The 21,283-nt window shown below is 41.6% G+C and overlaps 1 protein-coding gene across 1 annotated transcript in view; it reads left to right on the top strand.

Moving 5' to 3' along the window:
• Window positions 1–21,283, top strand: part of LOC132817667 (sperm-associated antigen 16 protein) — a 1,000,178-nt gene that overhangs the window by 675,394 nt on the left and 303,501 nt on the right. The window contains exon 13 of the mRNA XM_060828166.1: window positions 13,404–13,530. Within this exon, the coding sequence (XP_060684149.1) occupies window positions 13,404–13,530 (127 nt within the window). The remainder of the gene's footprint in view (window positions 1–13,403; window positions 13,531–21,283) is intronic.

Raw genomic sequence — 21,283 nt, 5'->3', positions numbered from 1 at the left:
ACTAACCTGCCAATGCATCTGTCCAAGACCATATTGATAAGAATGACCATCACACAGTCCTTGTGAGACAAAATCTACCTTCACACTGAGAATACCTTTCATGAGTTGCATTATCACTGTGTTAAATGGGACAGACTTCAAACAGATCTAACAACTCATGTCTCAGCATCCACGAAGCACTGTGTGCAATCAACAGCAGCAGATTGTATTCCAACAAAATTTGCAACCTCATGCTTGGTATACTCTCCCACTCAACTATAACCATCAAATAGGAGATGAAACCTGGTTAAATGGAGAGTGAAGTAGGACATGCCAGGAGCAGCACCAGACATACCTAAAAATGAGGTGTCAAGTGGGTGAAGCTACCAGACAGGACTAGAAAAAGCATAAGAAACATGTAATTGACATAGATAACAATCGTATACCAAACAGATCAGATCTAAATTCTGCAATCCTGCCACATCCAGTTGTAAATGATGTTCGACAATTAAACAACTCACTGGAGAAAACGGCTCCACATTATCTCCATCCTCAATGATGGAGGAGTCCAACACATCAGTGCAAAAGAAAAGACTGAAGCATTTGCAGCAATCTCAGCCAGAAGTGCTGAGTTGATGATCCATCATGGCCTCCTTTAGTGGCCCTCAACACCTCAGATGCGAGTTTTCAGCCAATTCAATTCACTCCATGAGACTTACAAGATAAAGAACAATACAGCACAGGAACAAGTCCTTCAGCCCTCCTATCCGGTGCTGACACAGTTTACCCTTTGATACTAAAACTGTCTTTACATATAGAATCCATATCCTTCTATGCCATTCCAATTCATATATTCATACATGCCGCTATTGTGTCTCCTTCCACTATCTGTTCTGGCAGCATGTTCCAGGCACTCACCGCCCTTTGTATGACAAACTTACCTCACGCATCTCTTTTAAACTTCCCCCCCCCCTTGCACCTTGAATCTGTGTTCTCTAGTAATTGACACTTGCACCCTTGGAAAAAAGCTTAATACTTTCCATTCTATTCATGCCATTCACAATCTTATAAACTTCTATCAGGTCACCCTTCAACCTCCTGCATTCCAGTGAAAACAAACCCATTCTATCCAATCTTTCTTCATAGCCAAAATCCTCCATACCAGGCAACATCCTGGTAAGCCTTTTTTGTATCCTCTCCAAAGCATCCACATCCTTCTGATAGTGTGGTGACCTGAACTGTACACAACATTCCAAATGTGGCCTATCTAAAGTTTGAGAAACAGTTGGAGGAACTGGATACTGCAGACACTATGGAGCTTGACAATATTCTAACAATAGTACTGAAGACTCGTGCTCCAGTATAGCAACAACACTGGCATCTATCTGAAAATGTGGAAAATTACACAGGTGTATCCTGTACACAAAAAGCAGGGCAAATCCAACCCATCTAATTATCATTCTATCGGTCTATTTTCGGTCATCAGTAAAGTGATGGAAGGTGTCATCAACAGTGCTACCACACAGCTCACTGGCACCCAGTTTGGCTTCTGCCAGGGCCACTCAGCTCCTGATCTCATAATAGCCTTAGTTCAAAAATGGACAAAAAAAGGTGAATTCCAGAGGTAAGATGAGAGCGACAGCCCTTGATATCAAGTCTGCATTAGACTGAGTGTGTGATCAAGGAGTCCTCACAAAACTGGAATCAGTAGGAATCCGGGCCAAACTCTCTGCTGGTTGGAATAATACCTGGCATATAGGAAGATGGTTGTAATGGTTCGAGGTCAGCCATCTTAGTTCCAGGACATCTCTGCACGGGTTCCTCAAGGTACTGTTCTAGGCTCAGCTACTTTCAGGTGCTTAATCAAGCAACATTTGCACCATACAAATGTCAAGCAATGACTATCTTCAATAACAGATAATCTAACCATCACCTGTTGACATTCAGTGGTGTTACCATCACTGAATCCCCATGATCAACACCCTGGGATATTACCATTGACCAGAAACTGAATTGAACTCACCATATAAATAAAATGGCCACAAAAGCAGATTAAAGCACAGGAATACTGCTGTGAGTAACTCCCCAAAGCCTGTCCACTACCTACAAGGCACATATCAGGAATGTGATGGAATACTTACCACTTGCTGGATGGATGCAGCTCCAACAACACTCAAGAAGCTTGACACCATCAGGGATAAAGCAGCCCAGCTGATTGGCACCACATACACAAGCATCCACTTCCTCCACTACCAATACTTAGTAGCAACAGTGGAGTAGCAAGGTGTGCGCTGTCTACAAGAAGCACTGCAGAAATTCACCAAACATTGTTAGACAGCATCTTCCAGACCCACAACCACTTCTATCTAGAAAGGCATTCTAGGTCCTGGGTCCACTTTTGTTTATCATTTATATAAATTATTTAGATGAGAATATAAAAGGCTTAGTGAGTAAGTTTGGTGGTATAGTGGGCAGTGAAGAAGGTCATCAATGATTACAAAGAGACCTTGATTAATTTGGTCTTTGGGTTGAAGAGTGGCAGGTGAAGTTTAATTTGGATAAATGCAAGATATTTTGGTCAAACAAACAACGGTAAGACTTATAATTAAAAGTAGGACTGTTATAGGACAGAGAGACCAAAGGGTTCAGGTATGTAATTCTTTGAAGTTTGCATCACATATAGATAGGGTGGTTAAAAAGGCTTTCAGCACATTTGCATTAATTGCTCACATCTTTTAGTGCAGGAGTTTGGACATTATATTGAGGATATACAAGATGTTGGTGGAGGGTTTGAGTTTTAAGTACATTTAATTATTGGATATGATGAAATGGCCAAGGCATTAAACAGGTATTTTGTAGAGGTCTTCACAGTGGAGGATACTAATAACATTGTCAGTTATTGACAAAGAGACAAAGGTAGGTGAGGACCTAGAAACAATCATTGTTACAGAAGAGGTAGTGTTGGGCAATCTAATGGAGCTTAGGATAGGAAGTCTCCTGGCCCTGATTGAATGCATCCCAGGGTACTAAAAGCGATGGTGGGAGAAATAGCAAGTGCACTAGTGGTAATTTTTCCAAAATTCGCTGGAATCTGGGGCAATTCCAGCAGATTGGAAAACAGCAAATATGACACCACTGTTTAAAAAGGGAAGTAGACAAAAGATGGGGAATTATAGACTGAATAGCTTAACCTCTGTAGTGGGGATGATGCATGAGTCTATTATAAAGGAAGAAATAGCAAGTCATCCATAAAAATTGTCTCGTTGGGCAGACATAGCATGGGTTCATGAAGGGCAAGTCATGCTTAACAAACTTTTTGGAATTCTATAAAGACATTACAAGCAAGGTGGACAACGGCAACCCAGTGGATGTGGTGTACCTAGATTTCCAAAAAGCCATCAACAAGTGCCGCATAAGAGACTGCTGCATAAGATAAAGATGCATGATGTTATGGGTAAAATATTGGCATGGATAGAGGATAGGTTGACGAACAGGAAGTAAAGAGTGGAGATAAATGAGTGCTATTCTGGCTGGCAATCAATGGCTAGTTGTGGGCTTCAGGGATCAGTGTTGGGACTACAATTATGCAGAATTTATATAGATGATTTGGAGTTGGGGACAACGTGTAGTGTGTCAAAGTTTGCAGATGACACCATGATGAGTGGCAGAGCAAAGTGTGCAGAGGACTGTGAAACTTTGCAGAGGAACATAGATGGTTTAAGTGAGTGGGCAAAGGTCTGGCAGATGGAATACAATGTTAATAAATGTGAAGTAATTCACGTTGGTCGAAGTAACAGAAAAAAGGATTATTACTTGAATGATAAAAAGTTGCAGTATGCTACTATGCAGTGGGGCCTGGGAGTCCTTGTGCATAAATCACAGAAAGTTGGTCTGCAGATACTACAGGTAATTAGGAAGGCAAAAGAAACTGTGTCCTTCATTGCTCAAGGGCTTGAGTTTAAAAGCAGGGAGGTTATGTTGCAATTGTATATGGTGCAGGTGGGGCCATACCTGGAGTACTGGGTGCAGTTTTTTAAGAGTAGGTTTCCTACAGTGTAGAAACAGGCCCTTCAGCCCAACAAGTCCACGCTGGCCCTCCGAAGAGTAACCTATCCAGACCTATTTCCCTCTGACTAATGCACCCAACACTTTGGGCAATTCAGCATGGTCAATTCACCTGACCTGCACATCTTTGGATCGTGGGAGGAAACTGGAGCACACCTACATAGACACAGGGAGAATGTGCAAACTCCATACAGACAGTCTCCTGAGGTTGGAATCGAACCTGGGTTCCTGGTGCTGTGAGGCAGCAGTGCTAACCATTGTGCTACCTAGTTTTAGCTACTTACTTGAGAAAGGATATACTGGCACTGGAGGGGACACAGAAGGTTGATTCCAGAGTTGACGAAGTTACCTTATGAGGAGAGACTGAGTAGACTAGGATTATGTTCATTGGAATTCAGAAGAATGAGGGAGAATCTTATAGAAATATGTAAACTTATGAAGGGAATAAATAAGATGGAAGTAAAGGGGATGTTTCCACTGGTGAGTGAAACTAGGACAAGAGGGCATAGCCTCAACATTAGAGGGAGCAGATTTAGGACTGAATTGAGAAGGAACTTCTTCACCCAGAGGGTTGTAAATCTGAGGAATTCCTTGCCCAGTGAAGTGGTTGATGCTGCTTCAGTAGACATTTTGAGAGCTAAGATAGATTTTCTTTGAACAATAAAGGAATTAAGGAATATGGTGAGAGCGCAGGTAAGTGAATCTGAGTCCACAAAAAGCCATGATCTTATTAATGGCAGAGCAGGCTCAAAGGACCAGACAGCCTTCTGCTCCTAGTTCTTATGCTTTTATGTACGTTCTTAAGGAGAGACTGGATAGGCTAGGACTTCTGTCACTGCAGTGGAGTTGGTTGAGGGGTGACCTTTTGGAAGTTTATAAAATCATGAGGGATATAGATAATATGAATGGCAGTGCCTTTTCCCTAGGGTGGGAGATTTCAAGACTGGGGGGGGGGGTACATTTTTAAGGTGAGAGGAGAAAGATTTAAAAAAGACACAAGAGTTGTTTTTTACATAGAGAGTGGTTCATGTGTGGAATGAACCTTTGGAGGAAGTGGTGCGTATGGGTACAGTTCCAACATTTAAATGCCATTTAGATAAGTACATAAATAATAAATGTTGAGAGGAATATAGTCCAGACGCAAGCAGGTGGGACTGGTTTAGTTTGGGATTATGGTCAGCATGGACTGATTGGACCAAAGGATCTGTTTCTATGCTGTATGACTCTGGAACTCGGGCAGTAGACACATAAGAGCACCATCAAAATTTCCCCTCCAAACTGCTCAATATCCTGACTTGTCACTATCCAGACTATCCTCACTATCACTGTTCATTCACTCTTCCTGGGTCAAAATCCTGAAATTCCATTCCTCATGGAATTGTGGGCCTACCTATAGCACCAGGACTGCAGTGGTCAAGAAGGCAACTTACCACCACCTTCTCCAGGGCAACAAGGGATGAGGAATAAATTCTGGCCTAGCTAGTGATGCCCACATCCCAACAGTGAATAAATTGGAAAAAAGTTTCCTACCTCTACTCCCCTTTCAGGCAATAGGTTCAAGATAACCACCATACTGTGGATGAATCAATTTGTCCTTAAACCCCTCCAAACCTCCTGCCCCTTACTTTAAACCTACACACTCAACTATTGTTCCTTACACTAAGAGAGAAAAATTCTTCATATCTACCCTATCTACGTCCCACAGAACCTTGTACGCCCAAACAGATTCCCCTCTCAGCCTCTGTTCTAAAGGAAACAGTCTCAGCCTATCTAAATTTCCATTCATAGCTGAATCACTCCAGCTCAGGTAACATCTTGGTGAATCTCTCCTGCACCCTCCCTCATGCAATCACATCCTTCCTATAATGAAGCAACATATAATGAATGCCGTACTCTACCTGTGGTCTAACTAAAGTTGTACACACGCCATCAAAACTTCCCTGCACTTCTATACAGTGCTTCAATAAACAATGCAAGTATTCAAAATGCCCCATCTCCTGGCAGCAGATGTCCTGATCTTCCTGGGAAGGTACATGCAGTTTGAAGGACTCAATACCGATGTACTGGACCCCTTTGGAATCTGGACCAGCAAGCAGCAGGTCAAAGTCTTGAAGCCAGTGGGAACATCCTTCACCCACCCTCCAGCTTTGCAATCGAAGGGAGCCGAGTCTACTTGACTGTACACAGGGCAGCCTCGGGTGTACCGAACCTGCAGGAGGGCAGCTCATAGTAACACTCTGCAGGAAGTGCAAGCAGGAGGGCCACCTGACTAAGGACTGCAAGTTGTCCAAGAGCTGCAACCAATGTGTGGAAGCAAGTCATCTGTATAAGGCCTGCCAGGTCAGGGGAGCACCACATAAGCTCTGATGGTCAGAAGTGGCAACGTGAGCTGTGGACCTCCAAAGATTAACAAGGCGCCACCTACCAATAGAAAAAACTGTAATGAGGGGCATCCAGAAGGAAGGATAGGATGGTGAGGAGGGAAAGGTAGCCAGTGCAGAGGCACAACAACCAACCCAACCTCTACCTGAAGAGACAGAGTCAATGGAGGTGGAGAAAACAAAGGAGGCAAGCAGTGAATACCAGTGAGAAGCAACCAGGAAAGAAAAACACATCAGGCCCAATAAGCCCCACAGCAAAATGGACAGAAACAGCTGGATAACGGCTGCACCAGCAACTCCTCTGACAATGAAGATGTGCAGAGGGATGGCCATCAACAAAAAAAGGAGAAAGGGGAGAAGGAGAGGAGTACCCCACAATCCTGAAATACCAGACTTCCCGAGGGCCCTGATGAGGCCCAGCCTCCAGTGGTCAGGATCAAAGAGGTATCAGCATACCATAGCTCCAGCCAACTGGGAGCAGTGATACTCTGACAGTCCCTCAGTCAAACTCAGACATGGATCCCGCTGACTTCATTCTCAGCCTAACATCACCGGAGCAGGCAATTGTCCAGCAGAGAATGTCCAGCAATTCATCCACTCCACAGGGATGCAAGGAGTCTCCCAGTGATAAGAGCACAGGTGAATGGACATTGCCTAATTCTATAAATAATTAAAATGGATGTTAAAATTGCCAGTATTAACATGCATAGTATTAAATCTATTACACAATGTGTTTCCACATTGGCTTATCTGGCCACTATCTAAGCAGAGCTCCTGTTCTGCAGGAGTGTAGGATAACATACCTCAGCAGCTCTTGGAGATGGTCACGGTTATGGACCTATGGGCCTTTGATTTGGTCAGGTGGAACAATAACCATTCCTCCAGCCTGGGTATTTGCTGCAAGGAGGCAACCTCCCCATCTCCGAAGTTAAAGAGGTGGGGCTTGGAAAGGGTGGATGCTAGGAAATTTTTTCCGTTAGGCGAGGAGACTAGGACCTGTGGACACAACCTTAAAATTAGAGGGGGTCAATTCAGAACAGAAATGCAGAGACATTTCTTCAGCCAGAGAGTGGTGCACCTGTGATAATCATTGCCGCAGAATGCAATGGAGGCCAGGACGCTAAATGTCTTCAAGGCAGAGGTTGATAGATTCTTGATGTCACGAGGAATTAAGGGCTACAGGGAGAATGCGGGTAAGTGGAGTTGAAATGCCCATCAGCCATGATTGAATGGCGGAGTGGACTCGATGGGCCGAATGGCCTTACTTCCACTCGTATGTCTTATGATCTTATGGTCTTATGGCTGCAGTCACCTCCTCATAGCAGATGTTAAATACAGAAATGCTCCCCTGAGACTAATTATAGTGTACATCCCAGTGGTAAACAATGAGTGACTGACTGTGCTGCAGCAGCTCCCACTGCTGATGACGACATCCAGACTATCATTCTGGCAGGAGATTTCAATTGCATCATTGATGCAGATGGACGATCCAAAGGGGCTCACAGCAAACTGCACTCCATGTCCAGATTCCTGATGGAATTGATTAAAGTTGCCAAGCTGCATGACATTTTCAGCTTCCCTGCAGACGGGGCACAGCGTAGATACATTTGGTCGCAGCCAAATGGGACTACCTGCTCAAGGATAGATTTCCTGTTTGCATCCCACACATTCTCAATCTGATCCATGAATGTCAAACTGGTGTTCTTCTCTGACTACTGCCTCGTCCTGGCTGATTGTCACATATAGAATGACCAGCGGGCTGGCAAGGAAACATGGAAACTGAAGATTATTTTTTGACCCCAGAAAACATTGAGGAGCTCAAAGGGGATTATACAGGTTGGACAACAATGAAACCCCTCTTTGAGTCTCCAATGGACTGGCGGGAAACAGTCAAAGGAATATCAAGAGGTTATTCACTCTCAAAAGTGTTCAGAAGGTGAGAAAGAGGTGGCAAAACTGTCTAAACTCCAGAAAAGCATGCAGAACCAACTCCTGTTGCAGATGATGGGGATCAATTACGCAGAGGATCTCCAGGAGGTGAAGAGCCAGCAAGCTTTGCTCTTTGCCTCAGAAACCTCCAAGATAATCTTCTGGTCTGGGTTCTGCCAAGTAAGATAAGATGTACTTGTGTCCCCTCTTCCACATGGAGATCTCTGGGCTCAGCAGCCTAAAGGAAAAATATGGCGCAGTAATATCATCTCAGTCCAGCATCCCAAGGATCAGCAAATCCTTTTATGTCAGGATTTATGACTTGGAGCCCACCGAAAGAGCGTCCTCCTAGTCGTTCCTGTAGATCTATCATGGAGGTCTTAGACGACAGCATCCACAAGAGGCTGGTCCAGTCGTTATCTTTGGAAGAGCTGACCAAGGCACTCTAGTCCATAGGAAAGAATAAGACTGGAAGCAATGGGTTACGGGCCATGATGCAGTTGGCTCTGTGGAACTGGATTGGCCAGGACCGCTGGAGGTGTATGACAGTATGACAGGTACCAAAAGCGAATCCATGAGGAAAAGTAGCATCATCCTCATCTACAAGAGGAAGGCGTAGAAGGAGGAAATTAGAAATTGGCAACCAATATCATTGCTGAATGCAGACTGCAAAATCCTATCTCTGGTCATTGCCAACCGAGTCAGGTCTGCTCTGGAATGGGTGATTCACCCTGACCAAACCTGTGCAGGAATGGACAAGATGATCTCTAACAGCCTCTGTTCCTCACGGATACAATCGTCTACATGCATGACAGGAGTTGGATACCTGCCTCATCAGTCTGGACAAGGAGAAGGTCATTAACAGGATATTACAGATGTACCTATGAGACATGCTCTCCAAAATGGGCTTTGGGGAGCGAATCTGCAAATGGATCTGACTGCTATACAGCAACAATCAGAAATCATCTGGATCAGATACGGAGTCAGACAGGGCTACCCACTCTCTCCTGCTTTGTCTGGATGTTGTACGGAGCCCTTTGCTGAGTCCATCAGGAAGAATAAGAACCTGAGAAGAATGACTATTCCAAGCAGCAGAGGCCAACCGGTCAAAGCTCCCCTTAAAAGGGTGACTTCACCACTTTCTGCTCAAACCCGCTGTCAGTGAGCAGACTCATAAGCACGTGCGACTAGTTTGAATTGGCCTCAGGAGGCAAGGTAAATCAAGGCAAGAGCAAGGCCATGTTTTTTGGGAACTGGGCCGGCAATCCTTCATTCCTTTCACAGTCAGGACAGACAACTGAAGGTGCTGGGAATGTATTTCGGAGGGGCTGGGACGTGCACAAAATTTTGGGAGAAACGCATCTCAAAAGTGATCAGAAACTGGTCTTTTGGGGAGCACTCCCAAAATGGAGCTCCCTCTCCATTGCAGGTAAAAATGTGGTCATCAGGTGTGAAGCACTCTCTCTGTTGTTGTACATAGTGCATCCTCCAGAAGTGTGCTGTTTCAAGCACCCAAGCCATCTTCCATTTCATCTGGAAGCCTAAGATAGACTGTGTCTGCATGGAATCTATATATAAAACTCTAGATATGGCAGAGGGAAAAACATCTAGGCGAAAGTGAGGACTGCAGATGCTGGAGATCAGAGTAGAAAATGTGTTGCTGGAAAAGCGCAGCAGGTCAGGCAGCATTCAAAGAGCGGGAGAATCAATGTTTCAGGCATGAGCCCATTCCTGAAAAAGGGCTTATGCCCGAAACGTCGATTCTCCTGCTCCTTGGATGCTGCCTGACCTGCTGCGCTTTTCCAGCAACACACTTTCAGCTCTGATCTCCAGCATCTGCAGTCCTCACTTTCTCCTAGAAGATTTTAACCTACTGCGAATCCTCTTACAAGGATGCCTTCCTTGAAGAAGCTCTCTTCCTCCCTCTACAAGGATTTCAGTGAGTCCCTCTCTCACTGCACGCCCCAGGTCATCTCCTCTGCCCAGATTCCTGAAGAAGGGCTCATGCCCGAAACATCGATTCTCCTGCTCCTTGGATGTTGCCTGACCTGCTGCGCTTTTCCAGCAACACATTTTCAGAGGGAAAAACATGCCCAAATTACACTCATCCTGATGACCACCCTTGTGTGTGGCTGTGTCAAGCTGTGTGTAGATCTTTGGTGCACAAACCACCAAGTGTTGCTATATATTAATGTTCTATCTTTTCCCAGTGTTGTAAAGGATGGGAGTGGCCTCGCTACTAGGAACGTTCCAAGTAGTTAGATTGTTCTGTAAGACCTGTCCATTAGGAAGTTGTCAGTATTCGGTGTTCTCCAGACCCTGAGGGAAAAGGAGAGGTTGGATCCTATCGCATGGTTCCCTGAGCAAACTGTCAAAGTCATTCAACAGAATGCCTCTATCAAAACCATCTAAAAAGCACCAAGACCACTTGGCTAGTGGTGAGAAGGACACTTCTTATGAGATTCCTTGTGTATACCTGGCCGGACTGCACCACCACACACTGCCCTCGAAGTGTCTGCGGGGTGGGAGTGAGGCAGGGGTGGCTGGTTAAGACTGTCACATATCTCCTTCTGGAATGTGCCTTTGCAAAGGAAGTCTGGAGGAAAATGTAATGGTTTGTATCGAGGTTTGTCCTGAACAGCTTCATGACGCAGGGCTCTGTGCTCTGCAGTCTGTTCTTCAAGAAGCACACAGAGATAAACATTGACTTCACTTGGAAGACCATCAGCTCGTTTAAAGATGCACTTTAGTCTGCCAAAACCTGCTGGACTTGCAGACTGAGTGTTGAAGACTGGCAAATTCCAAGGACCTACATGCTGAGGGACACACTTAAACTTGGACAGCCACTGCCAAGATGTAGTGGGGAAAGATCACAGTCTGAGGTCTTACTGCTGATGGTAAATGGGGAACTGTTCAGTTATCAGACCCTCTTAGTAGCTTTATATATGTAAATATTAATATTCTATGTGTAAAAGAGGTCTTTGGTTTTTTTGGATAGAGCCAAATGCAAGTGTTTTATTTATTTACTTGATATGCAACTGTACAGAACTAAACTGCCTTTGTGAGAATTTATATATATGAAGACATGTATTGTGAATAAATATATATTTTTGAAATGAAAAAAAATCGTTGGGACATGGGAGAGCCGTACGAGATTTGTCTGATTCCTGCTATTGAGAGTTGACAAATGGCTCTCACTAGAAAGAAACTCAGGATATCACAAAGCACTTTGTAGCACTTTAAGTGTAATGGTTATTATCATATATGAAATTTAACAATTATTTGCATTCAGAAAGGCCACAAAAACAGAAAAGTGATAATTTCCAGAATATGTATTGATTGACAAATAAATGTTGGCCAGGACACCAGGTAGCATATCACTGCACTTCTCCAAAACAACTTCATAGAATCTTTTATGACCATTTGAGAGATTAGACACAACCCTCTGATTTAACATCTTATTCTTCAGTACTGCACTGAAGTGTTTGCCTGGATTCTTTGTTCAAATGTTTGGGCTGGAACTCAAAATCTTATGCCTCAGAGTTTAACAATCTAAACAATAGTTTACATGATCAGCAAACCTAAACTGCTTTTGTGAGAATTTATATATATGAAGACATGTATTGTGAATAAATATATATTTTTGAAATGAAAACAAAATCGGTGGGACATGGGAGGATCATATGAGATTTACACACAAGGATGATACATGAAGATTGGGCCCTTCAATAACTAATAGTAACATGCTTCACTATTTGAGAAAAGATAGAACAAGAGACAAATTATTTATGTAATTATTGAAATTGTAAATAAACATAATTGCTGGGTTTAGTTTAGTCACGGAAGAGGAGCTAGACCTAATATAATATGCTTTATTCTTCTTTGCAACAAGCAAATGCATGGATCAGATTTAATTTTTAATACATATATGTTTGTTTATTATATTCTTAATTGAAGACAAGCCTGAAAGAAATCTGCGATGATGCGATGCACTTTCATTGTGCAGAATGTACATGAATAGCAGTTGTTCATTACTGAAGTGCTGTACAGATGCTTGAACTCAAAATCTATCAGTTTTTTTTGATAAGATAAATAATGCATTCTACATAACAATTGCATCTTGACAAGAAAATCACAACACATTTGTTTGTCATAGCCATTTGGGTGAATAAAAATGTCAGTCTGTGTAGTAGATATAAATTAAATGTTCAAAGAACCATCAGTTTAACTACGTTGTTACAAGCACAACATAGGTACTACAGTATAATGCTCAGTCACATATTGATGATAAATCGCAAATCACTTAGTTCATCAGAATCTGTCAGAGCCCATCACTTCTTCACCTTGCTTGAAGTGGTAGGTTATGGCTACCTATTATGATGGCTAATTAATCTTCCAGATGTTTGATGTAGCTGTTTGACTGGATGACATGCACCTAATATATGCCTTGTGGCAACCTGCTTGTGCCTTTTGCTTGTCAGCCAAATTTAGATGAAACAGTTCACATCAGGACAGTGAAAGTCATCACTTTCAATACTGCATTTTGTTGGAGGACGCATCATATCTTCTCTTTGCTCAAAAGTCATCTTTGTTCAAGTCCAATTGAAACAGTGACATTTATTCTCCTCTGGTGAGACAGGCGAACTATTCCTATGAAACTGAAATGAGACAGTATGGTACCTTGAATCATCATCACATTATTTGCCAGATAAAAGAAAGTGCTGCTACGTCCAGCGTCAGTGTGAAATAAGCGCTGTAAATGTGTTGCTGGAAAAGCGCAGTAGGTCAGGCAGCATCCAAGGAGCAGGAGAATCGACGATTCGGCCATGAGCCCTTGTTCAGGAATCAGTGTGAAATAAAACAGGGTTGGTAATTCGTCTCAGCTGTTTAGTGATGGAGTCAGTGACCACAAAACTAGATTTAATTTCTGCCGGGCTAGATCAAGATTGAATATCTCCTATTCAACACTTGATACTTACAGTAGTGGAAGTGCTATGACTGTGTTGTTCTGCAGACAACTGATGCATTTCTAATGACTTTTTTTTACAGTAAAAGGTGTAGACAGACGCTCCGAGGTCATGTTGATTCTGTGAATAGCGTTGAGTTTCTCCCCTTTTCCAACACGCTGCTCACCAGTGCAGCCGACAAGACCATTTCTCTCTGGGACGCCAGGACGGTAAATAAAACTTTTTTTTAATCAGATTTTCCTACGTTAATGAATCACTGTTAATGCTTTATTTTGCCAAACTGAAAGTTGTGATTTTTTTTCAAAAATATAAAATTTACAGGCTACTCGGCATAACAGCTTTGTGTTTCACAAGAGCCTCGTCCTACTTTAATTAACCTGCATTTATCTCCAAATCCTTATATTCCTTTCTCCTTCATGTACTTCTTTAGACAGAATTTACTTATGTAAAGGAGAGTGGTTACCTTTTACTGGATGACAAATGATCCAGCTACAAAAGGGAAGCAATCTACGTGCCGCCTTGTATTTAAATTAGTCTGCTACCGTTTTTTTTTGAAGCACCATGTTTGAGTCATGGAGATGTACAGCGCGGAAATAGACCCTTCTATCTAACTCATCCATGTAGTCCCATTTGCCAGCATTGGCCCAAATGCTTTACTTCTAAATAAACCTGTTGGACTATAACCTGGTGGTGTGATTTTTAAACTTTTTGTCCACCCTGGATCAACACCAACCCCTCCAGATCATGGCTTTTAAATGTTGTAATTGCATCAACCTCCTGCATTTCCTCTGGCAGGTCATTCCATATATGCACTACCCTCTGCATGAAAAAGTTGCCTCTTAGGTCTGTTTACCCTGACCATGCCCCTCATGATTTTATAAACCTCTGTAAGGTCACTCTTCAGCGTCCAACACGCCAGGGAAAATAGCCCAAGTCTATTCAGCCTCTTCCTATAGCTTAAACCACCCAACCCTGGTAACATCCTTGTAAATCTTTTCTGAACTCTTTCAGGCTTCACAACATCCTTCCTATAGCAGGAAGACCAGAATTGCATGCAGTATCCCAATAGTTGCCTACCAATGTCCTATATAGCTGCAACATGACCCCCATGACCAGTTTTAATGAAATGCAAAATTAGATGGTTGTTTTCATATAAATGCTCTTAAAGGTTTGGTCACTTTGCTTAATCACAGACTTTCACTGGAAACTCATTCATTTTGTTCTTCCCTTGCACAGTTCATATTGACCTCCAGCTGATGATTTGCTTCTTAAAGAATGGTACACTCAGGGAATTTTGTATGTACAATAATATGCATAATTAATATTTTATTAAAAAACAAGTGTATTCTCAGAAGATATTCCACAGGAATCACAATACTTAAATGTTATAACAAAGGCAGTATTATATGGATAATGTCCTGACACTACTTGTTGAAGAACATTGGGATACTGTTCACAATTCAGGCAGGTGTTTGAACACCCCTGACTGTGTAAGAAAGTCAATCATTTTTGAGTTTTGCCAGTTCTCGACAAGTGATCAGATGAAGGTCTTACTGACCAATTAATGGCAAGAGACAGGATCTTGAAGGTGTTGGGCCAATAGGAGCCTTAGCTTGAAAGCAGCAACATTGTACCATGGGTGTAAATGACAGAGCGAGGATGTCACAAAATGGAGCAGTCTCTCCAACTTTTTCAAATTTTAAGTGAAGAAAGATTTTGCGAACAGTTCATGTTCGCAAGAGGTGTGGACCTCTTTCCCAGGCTGACCTGTGGCTGCTGCTGAAGCCCATCCAGTTAGGGAGGGTTTTGAAGCCTGCATGGCATGTTGCCCTACCAGCCTGCAAGCAGCTAAATTGACCCTCTTTGTTTGTAAAGCCTGGATGCTGATAGGAAAATTTTAATCAGCCTCTGTCAATAGGCTCCAGTAGTCCTTTCGTTTCTTCACATTAAAGGAAAACACTGCAAATGCTGGAAATCAAAAAGTGCCAGAGAAGCTCAGCAGATCTGACAGTATTTTGGAGAGAGAAACAGTTAACACTTCAAATCCAATATCACTCTTCCTCAGAACTGAAGGGGTCTGGTAAATGATAGTTTTTTTTTGATGTGTTGACAAAGGGAGAGGATAAAGCAGGTGAACAGATAGCGAGAATGCTCACATCACAAGACAAAGAGAGTGCTATGCTAATAGTGGTTTACAGGAGGGATATAGATGCAAAACAGATGATAATAGTAGATCCAAATAGTAGGAATTAGGTCAGCTCTGCTGAGAGCAAAGCCATGCTAACAAGATGCTGCAGAGAGGGGAAAGAGGGTGTAGTCAAAATGGAGGATTATATTCGTGCTCTGATGTTGTTGAACTAAATGTTTGAGTCCTGAACTCTGGAAAGTGAGCTATTGTTCCTCCAGCATATATTGGGCCTTCTGGAGTGCTGCAGCAGAAGCCGTAAGACAGAAATATTTTGCATAAGAGCAAAATTCAAAACATTAACTCTGTTTCTGCATCCACAGATGCTGTCAGACATGCTGGGTTTCTCCAACTTTTTCTGTTTTTACTTTAATTACTTCACTTGGCCACCCTCCACTTGGACATGGGTACCCTTGTTGCGCCCGATCCCTATTCTGAGAAAATGGCCATTGTCAATTTCACACCCATCTGTTTCTATTCCTAAACCTAGTAGAGACTACGAAATTTGCACCAACTATTCAAAATAGCATTTTTGTTTGTTATTGCATGCAAGGTCCCCTTCAGGGGCAACAGAGTCAATCATTGCTCCTCATCTTACCTTCACTCTGATGATGATAATAATAATGAGTAAATAGAAAACCTCAAACAAAAACATCTTTCTGCCAAAGGAAATAAATTTTGGAATTTACAACACAGTGAATCAGCACTTTAGCAGCACAAAGTACACATTTTGATCAACATCTTTATTTTACAAATGTCCTCATTTGTACATCCCAAAATATGGGGTAATGGCCCCACCAATGTGAGAGTTGAAGTAGTCTTGTATCAGTTTGTTCAGGCAAGGAGAATGAGTCAAAGTACTTTGCATTGCAGAAAGTGGTAAGTGCTCATGAAGCAAAAAAAGGAAGATTGCATGCATTTAGGAGCAGGTGGGAGTGTGGAGTTGAGGCCACAATTTGACCATGTGCAGAATTATTGAATGGTGCAGCCTGTTCAAGATACTGAATGACCTGGACCTGTTCCTAATTTGTATGTATATAGTTCTTTTCTCTGTGCATCCATAAGCATTTTCCACCGATTAGAAGTACTACTGAAGCATTATCACTGGTGTGGAGTAAAAGATTGGCAGCCAATTAGTGCACAGCAAACTTCAAACAGAAATTTGATTATGACAAAATAATATTTTTAGTGATGTTGATTAAAAGATAAATACCTGAACTCTAATTTAAGGTTTGCACCAAATATTTGATAGCCATCTTTTTTCTGAGGTGTGTATTTCAAAATATGTTTCTCTTGTCAAAATAAGCTTAATTTCCACCTCTTCATAATCAACTTAGCAAAAACCCTGATTAGCCCCATTTTCCAATTTCTTTTTAAATTGTTTATTTTCGCATTGAAACAGTATATTGTGTAGTTGTTTCAAATCCATGACAGGCTGGATAAGGTAAATAAAAGCAGGCTGTTTCCAGTGGTTGAGGGTAATTATGAGTAATCAAGTTGATTCAAGGTTTAACAGATTTCCAACAAACAGCAAAGGAAACTTGTTCTCATGACAATTATGTGAAACTCACTTCAAGGTGATTGTTGAGGCAGGACTTGTCAGCATTTAACAGGATTGTCAGTATTGAATAGGTAGATGACAAACAGCCAATTAAAATGATATGGTAACAAGAGGAGTGAAAGTAATTGTAATTTTCTACTCATGTAAACTAAAATCTATTGGATGGGACAACTGACCTGTTTATATGTTGTAACTTGCATGTATATGTTCTTGTATATTGTGTGTATATATACCAAAAGCAAGATCAAAGAGATGGGTTTAAAAGGAATATGGCAAAGGAAAAAAGAGATATTGAGAGGCAGGGAAATTTAAGGAAGACATTCCAATGCTTTGGGGCTTGGAAACTGAAGGCAATAGTGGAGCAATTAAAATTTAGAATGCTCAATAGACCAGAATTTGCAGAGTGCAGAGATCTCATAGCTTGCAGGGCTGGAGCAGCTTAGAGTTAGAAAATGACGAGGCCATGCGGGAATTTAAAAACAAATATGTATTTTGAAATATTTTAAAATCAAGGCATCTGTACATTTAAATTTATTAGACTGCATTTAAAATCCTCTTTAATATTGTTTTTTGAAATTCTGCCTATTGTTCGAGACATTTTTTTCTTTTTTTCAGCTCAAAATTTTGCCTTGACAGCTCAGTTTTGAGAAACTTTCCTTCAAATGTCCCCAGTTTATCACTCTTTGACTATGCAAAAGACTATTGCAGTTATCTTCTTAAACAGTGGTTCCCTAAGTACTCTTCCATGACCCAGAAATGGAAATAAAGCTGGTGATTGCAAACAACATGTTATTATTAATGTTGATGATTGACATGTCCCTAGTGGTTTGTGGTGCATGTTTGCAATAGAGATGAGGCCATAGATTTCTGTGTTACTCAGACTCAAAGGATTTATGTACAACCTGTGAAATCTGTAGTTAATTTAATGGTCTTTTAGAACTTGCTGTAAAAGCAGACTTTATCCCTGTCATGTTCTGGTGAATTTTATGAACCATCAAGGGGCATATTCCAACTCTTTGTTTTCCATGACACCTTCTATTTTAGCTACTGATATCACCATTTTTGGATGACACTGTTCAATAACTAGCCAGAATGAATAACTGCCTGATTAAAGCTGCACACTGTTCTTCAATGAGGATCTGCTTTGTATTCTCTTGTCACAATACTGTTTTCAAAAATGAGCTCAGATAAAAATGCACACCATCAGAGAAATCTATTATGCCCTTTCTCAAAAAGATGTTAATACCACTTGTATTAAGTGGGGTGAGCAAAACTACTCTCTACTGTAGCAAACCCTGGATTTCTCACCCACATTCCCTTGATTAGAGTCAGAGTTTTTAACAACTGAGAAAGAGGCCCTTCAGCCCACTGTGTCCCCATCTGTCATCAGACATTCATTTATCCTAATCCTATTTTCCAGCACTTAGCTCATAGGCTTGAATGTTCTGGAATTTCAAATGTTCATCTATATAGTTCTTCACGGTTCCTGTCCCTATCTTTCTTGCAGTGAGTCCAAGATGCCCACAACCCTCTGAGTGAACAGAAATTCCTCATTCTCATTAAATCTCTTGCACCTTAATTTAAAACTATGCTTCCTGGTTATTGACCTCTCTAATAAGGGAGTCATAGTGTCACACTGTACCTCAAGAGCAGTCACGTCATGTCCTGATGGCAAGAAAGTTATTTGAAACAGTACCTCATGACATCATTTTCAAGCAGACTTTACTAAAGTGCCTGGCAGACAATGATGGTATTAATGGATGGAATGTTACACTGTTAAGGACGCAGAGACCCGAGGTTTATATTTAAATAAAAGCACAGTACTATGTTTTTATTTTGACCTCCAGCATCCAATGTGCTGGAGAAACTCAGCAAGTCTGGCATTATCTGTTTAGACTTCACTTAAGTCAAATCAGGAATTCGGTTCAGAAGGGAGAGCAATTTTCTGCTTGATGAAACAAGTTTTCAGTGTCTTGTGGAATGCTTCTGGAATCTTCAACTGTGATAACCTACCTCCAATTCTTTCAGGCCTCCACTGGAACCAGCCTGGACGACTTACTCTCTCCACATCACTGAGCCTAGGCTTTTCCTCTTCTCCACTTCAAATAACCCTGAGCTTGTCAACTTTCCACAGTTACCAAGCCTGAGTTTTATTTATTGTTTCATGGGATGTGGACATCACTGGCATTATGATCAGGCCTCAGGCAAGGTTCCTCAATTTATTATGTTTCCAAATTGGCTGCCCCAAATTGTCAAACTCTTGGCTCAGGCACAGTGAACTAGCTCCCCCTCTTTGTTTATCACCACCACATCTCCCTTTTGAATACTTTTCTCCCAGACCAAGTGGATTAATGTTTTAAAAGGGCTGACTTATAAAGAAAAGCTGGGATGTTTTTCACTGCTGCAAAGGAGGTTGAGAAGAGACCTCATAGAAATTTTTAAAATAATGAAAAGTATAGATAGAGCTGATGGTAGTTGTGTTTTCCCAGGGATGGGGGGCTTCAACAATTGGGAACAGGAGAGGGATTTAAAGACATGAAGGGCAAATTAAAAAAATATCAAAACAACACAGAGGGCCGTTCATGTGTGAAATAAACTTCCAGAGGAAGTGATGGATGCAAATACAACTACAATGTTTAAAAGACATTTGGATAAGTACATGAATAGGAAGGGTTTGGAGGGATGTGGGCCAGAAGCAGGCAGTTGTGACTAGTTTAGTTTGGGATTATGGTTGGCATGGATTGATTGGACTGAAGGGCCTCTTTTCGTGCTGTATTACTGAGTTAACTTATCCAGGCTTTCTTGAGTTAACAAAAGAGTCATTTTATTAATTGGACACAAGAAGAAACAATCTGCAGATACGGCACTAGCTAGTCCTGAATTGCCCTTGAATTGAGTGGCTTAAATCCAAACCATTTCAGAGTGCTCTAAAAAGGCAATTTCATTTGTGGATCTGAAGTCACATATAGGTTTGATGATAAAAAAATGCCAGATTTCTAATTCACAGTACTTTAGTGAACTAGATGCATTTTTGTAATAAATTATGCTAGACTAGCATTATGAGACTAGCATCCAATTCCAAGTTGAATTTAAATTCCACCTGCTAGGTTGTGATTTAACTTCTTGTTCCCAGAGCATTAGCATGGGCCTCTACCGTACTAGGCAAGCAACATTACCACGACATCTTTCCTTGTTCTAACTCTCTGCTTGGTAATAAATTCCTGAATCCATCTTCTCCACAGTAACCAAACAAGACCTCTTCTCCTCCTCTGCAGTGTTGACAGTTTTTCCAGCATTACTGGGTTACCTCGTGTCCAGGGCAGTCTTATGAACCACTTTCAGGTCATCCTAAAAATCCAGAGCAATAGACAGCAGAATCCATCAATACGAAGAGCCACTGGACTCTCTTAAACAGTGATATCTCAATGAGCATTTGTTGTATTGTGTGACCATATAATGCCATCTGCTAATGTGATCGAGTTATAACAATCACCATTTTGTTGTCCTGACAGGAACTCTACAGTCTCCTTGGTGTAAAGTTGTAGAGGAAAACCATTAGGTTGTCTAACAAGAGGCTTTTGACTTAATCAAAGTGTAATTTATTGCAAGATAGTCAAACACTGAAACTGGGGACATTTGAAGGAAAGGTTCTCATAACTGAGCTCTCAAGGCAGAATTCTGAGCTAAAAATATCTAGAACAGTAGGCAGAATTTCAAAAAATAATATTAAACAGGATTTTAATTAGGGTCTAATAAAGTAATACAAGGTCCATGAGTGAAATGACGTTAACAAGACTGTTGGAACTCCAAGGTTAACAGATTTGTCACATCAAATGCTTCAGATGTGCTTCCTTTCTCCTCTCAATTCCTCGTGACATGGTCAGAATGGGTGGAGCTTCAGGAAACAGAGTCACAGCAGCTCTCATCAGATAAAGTCTTGCCTTAACCTTCTTTCTCCTAAGGAGAGCAACCTAACTTTCTTTAGTCATTCCATCAATATGAGCACTTTCACCTCTAATAGTATTCTGTTAAATCTCCCCTTCAGCCTATTGTCTTGATGTCAAGAGCAATCACACTTATCTTACCTTGCCTTTGAAATGCAGCTCCTTTGTCACGGAGAGTCATGTGCCCATGGGATCTGAAGTGAAGTGGATCTGGTAGAACTCAAACTGCATAACAGGGAGCAGATTATTAATGAATGAACTTTTGATAATTA

This window comes from Hemiscyllium ocellatum, chromosome 7 (genome assembly GCF_020745735.1).
Source record: "Hemiscyllium ocellatum isolate sHemOce1 chromosome 7, sHemOce1.pat.X.cur, whole genome shotgun sequence".
NCBI lineage: Eukaryota > Metazoa > Chordata > Chondrichthyes > Orectolobiformes > Hemiscylliidae > Hemiscyllium > Hemiscyllium ocellatum.
This window is presented reverse-complemented; position numbering and strand designations above follow the sequence as displayed.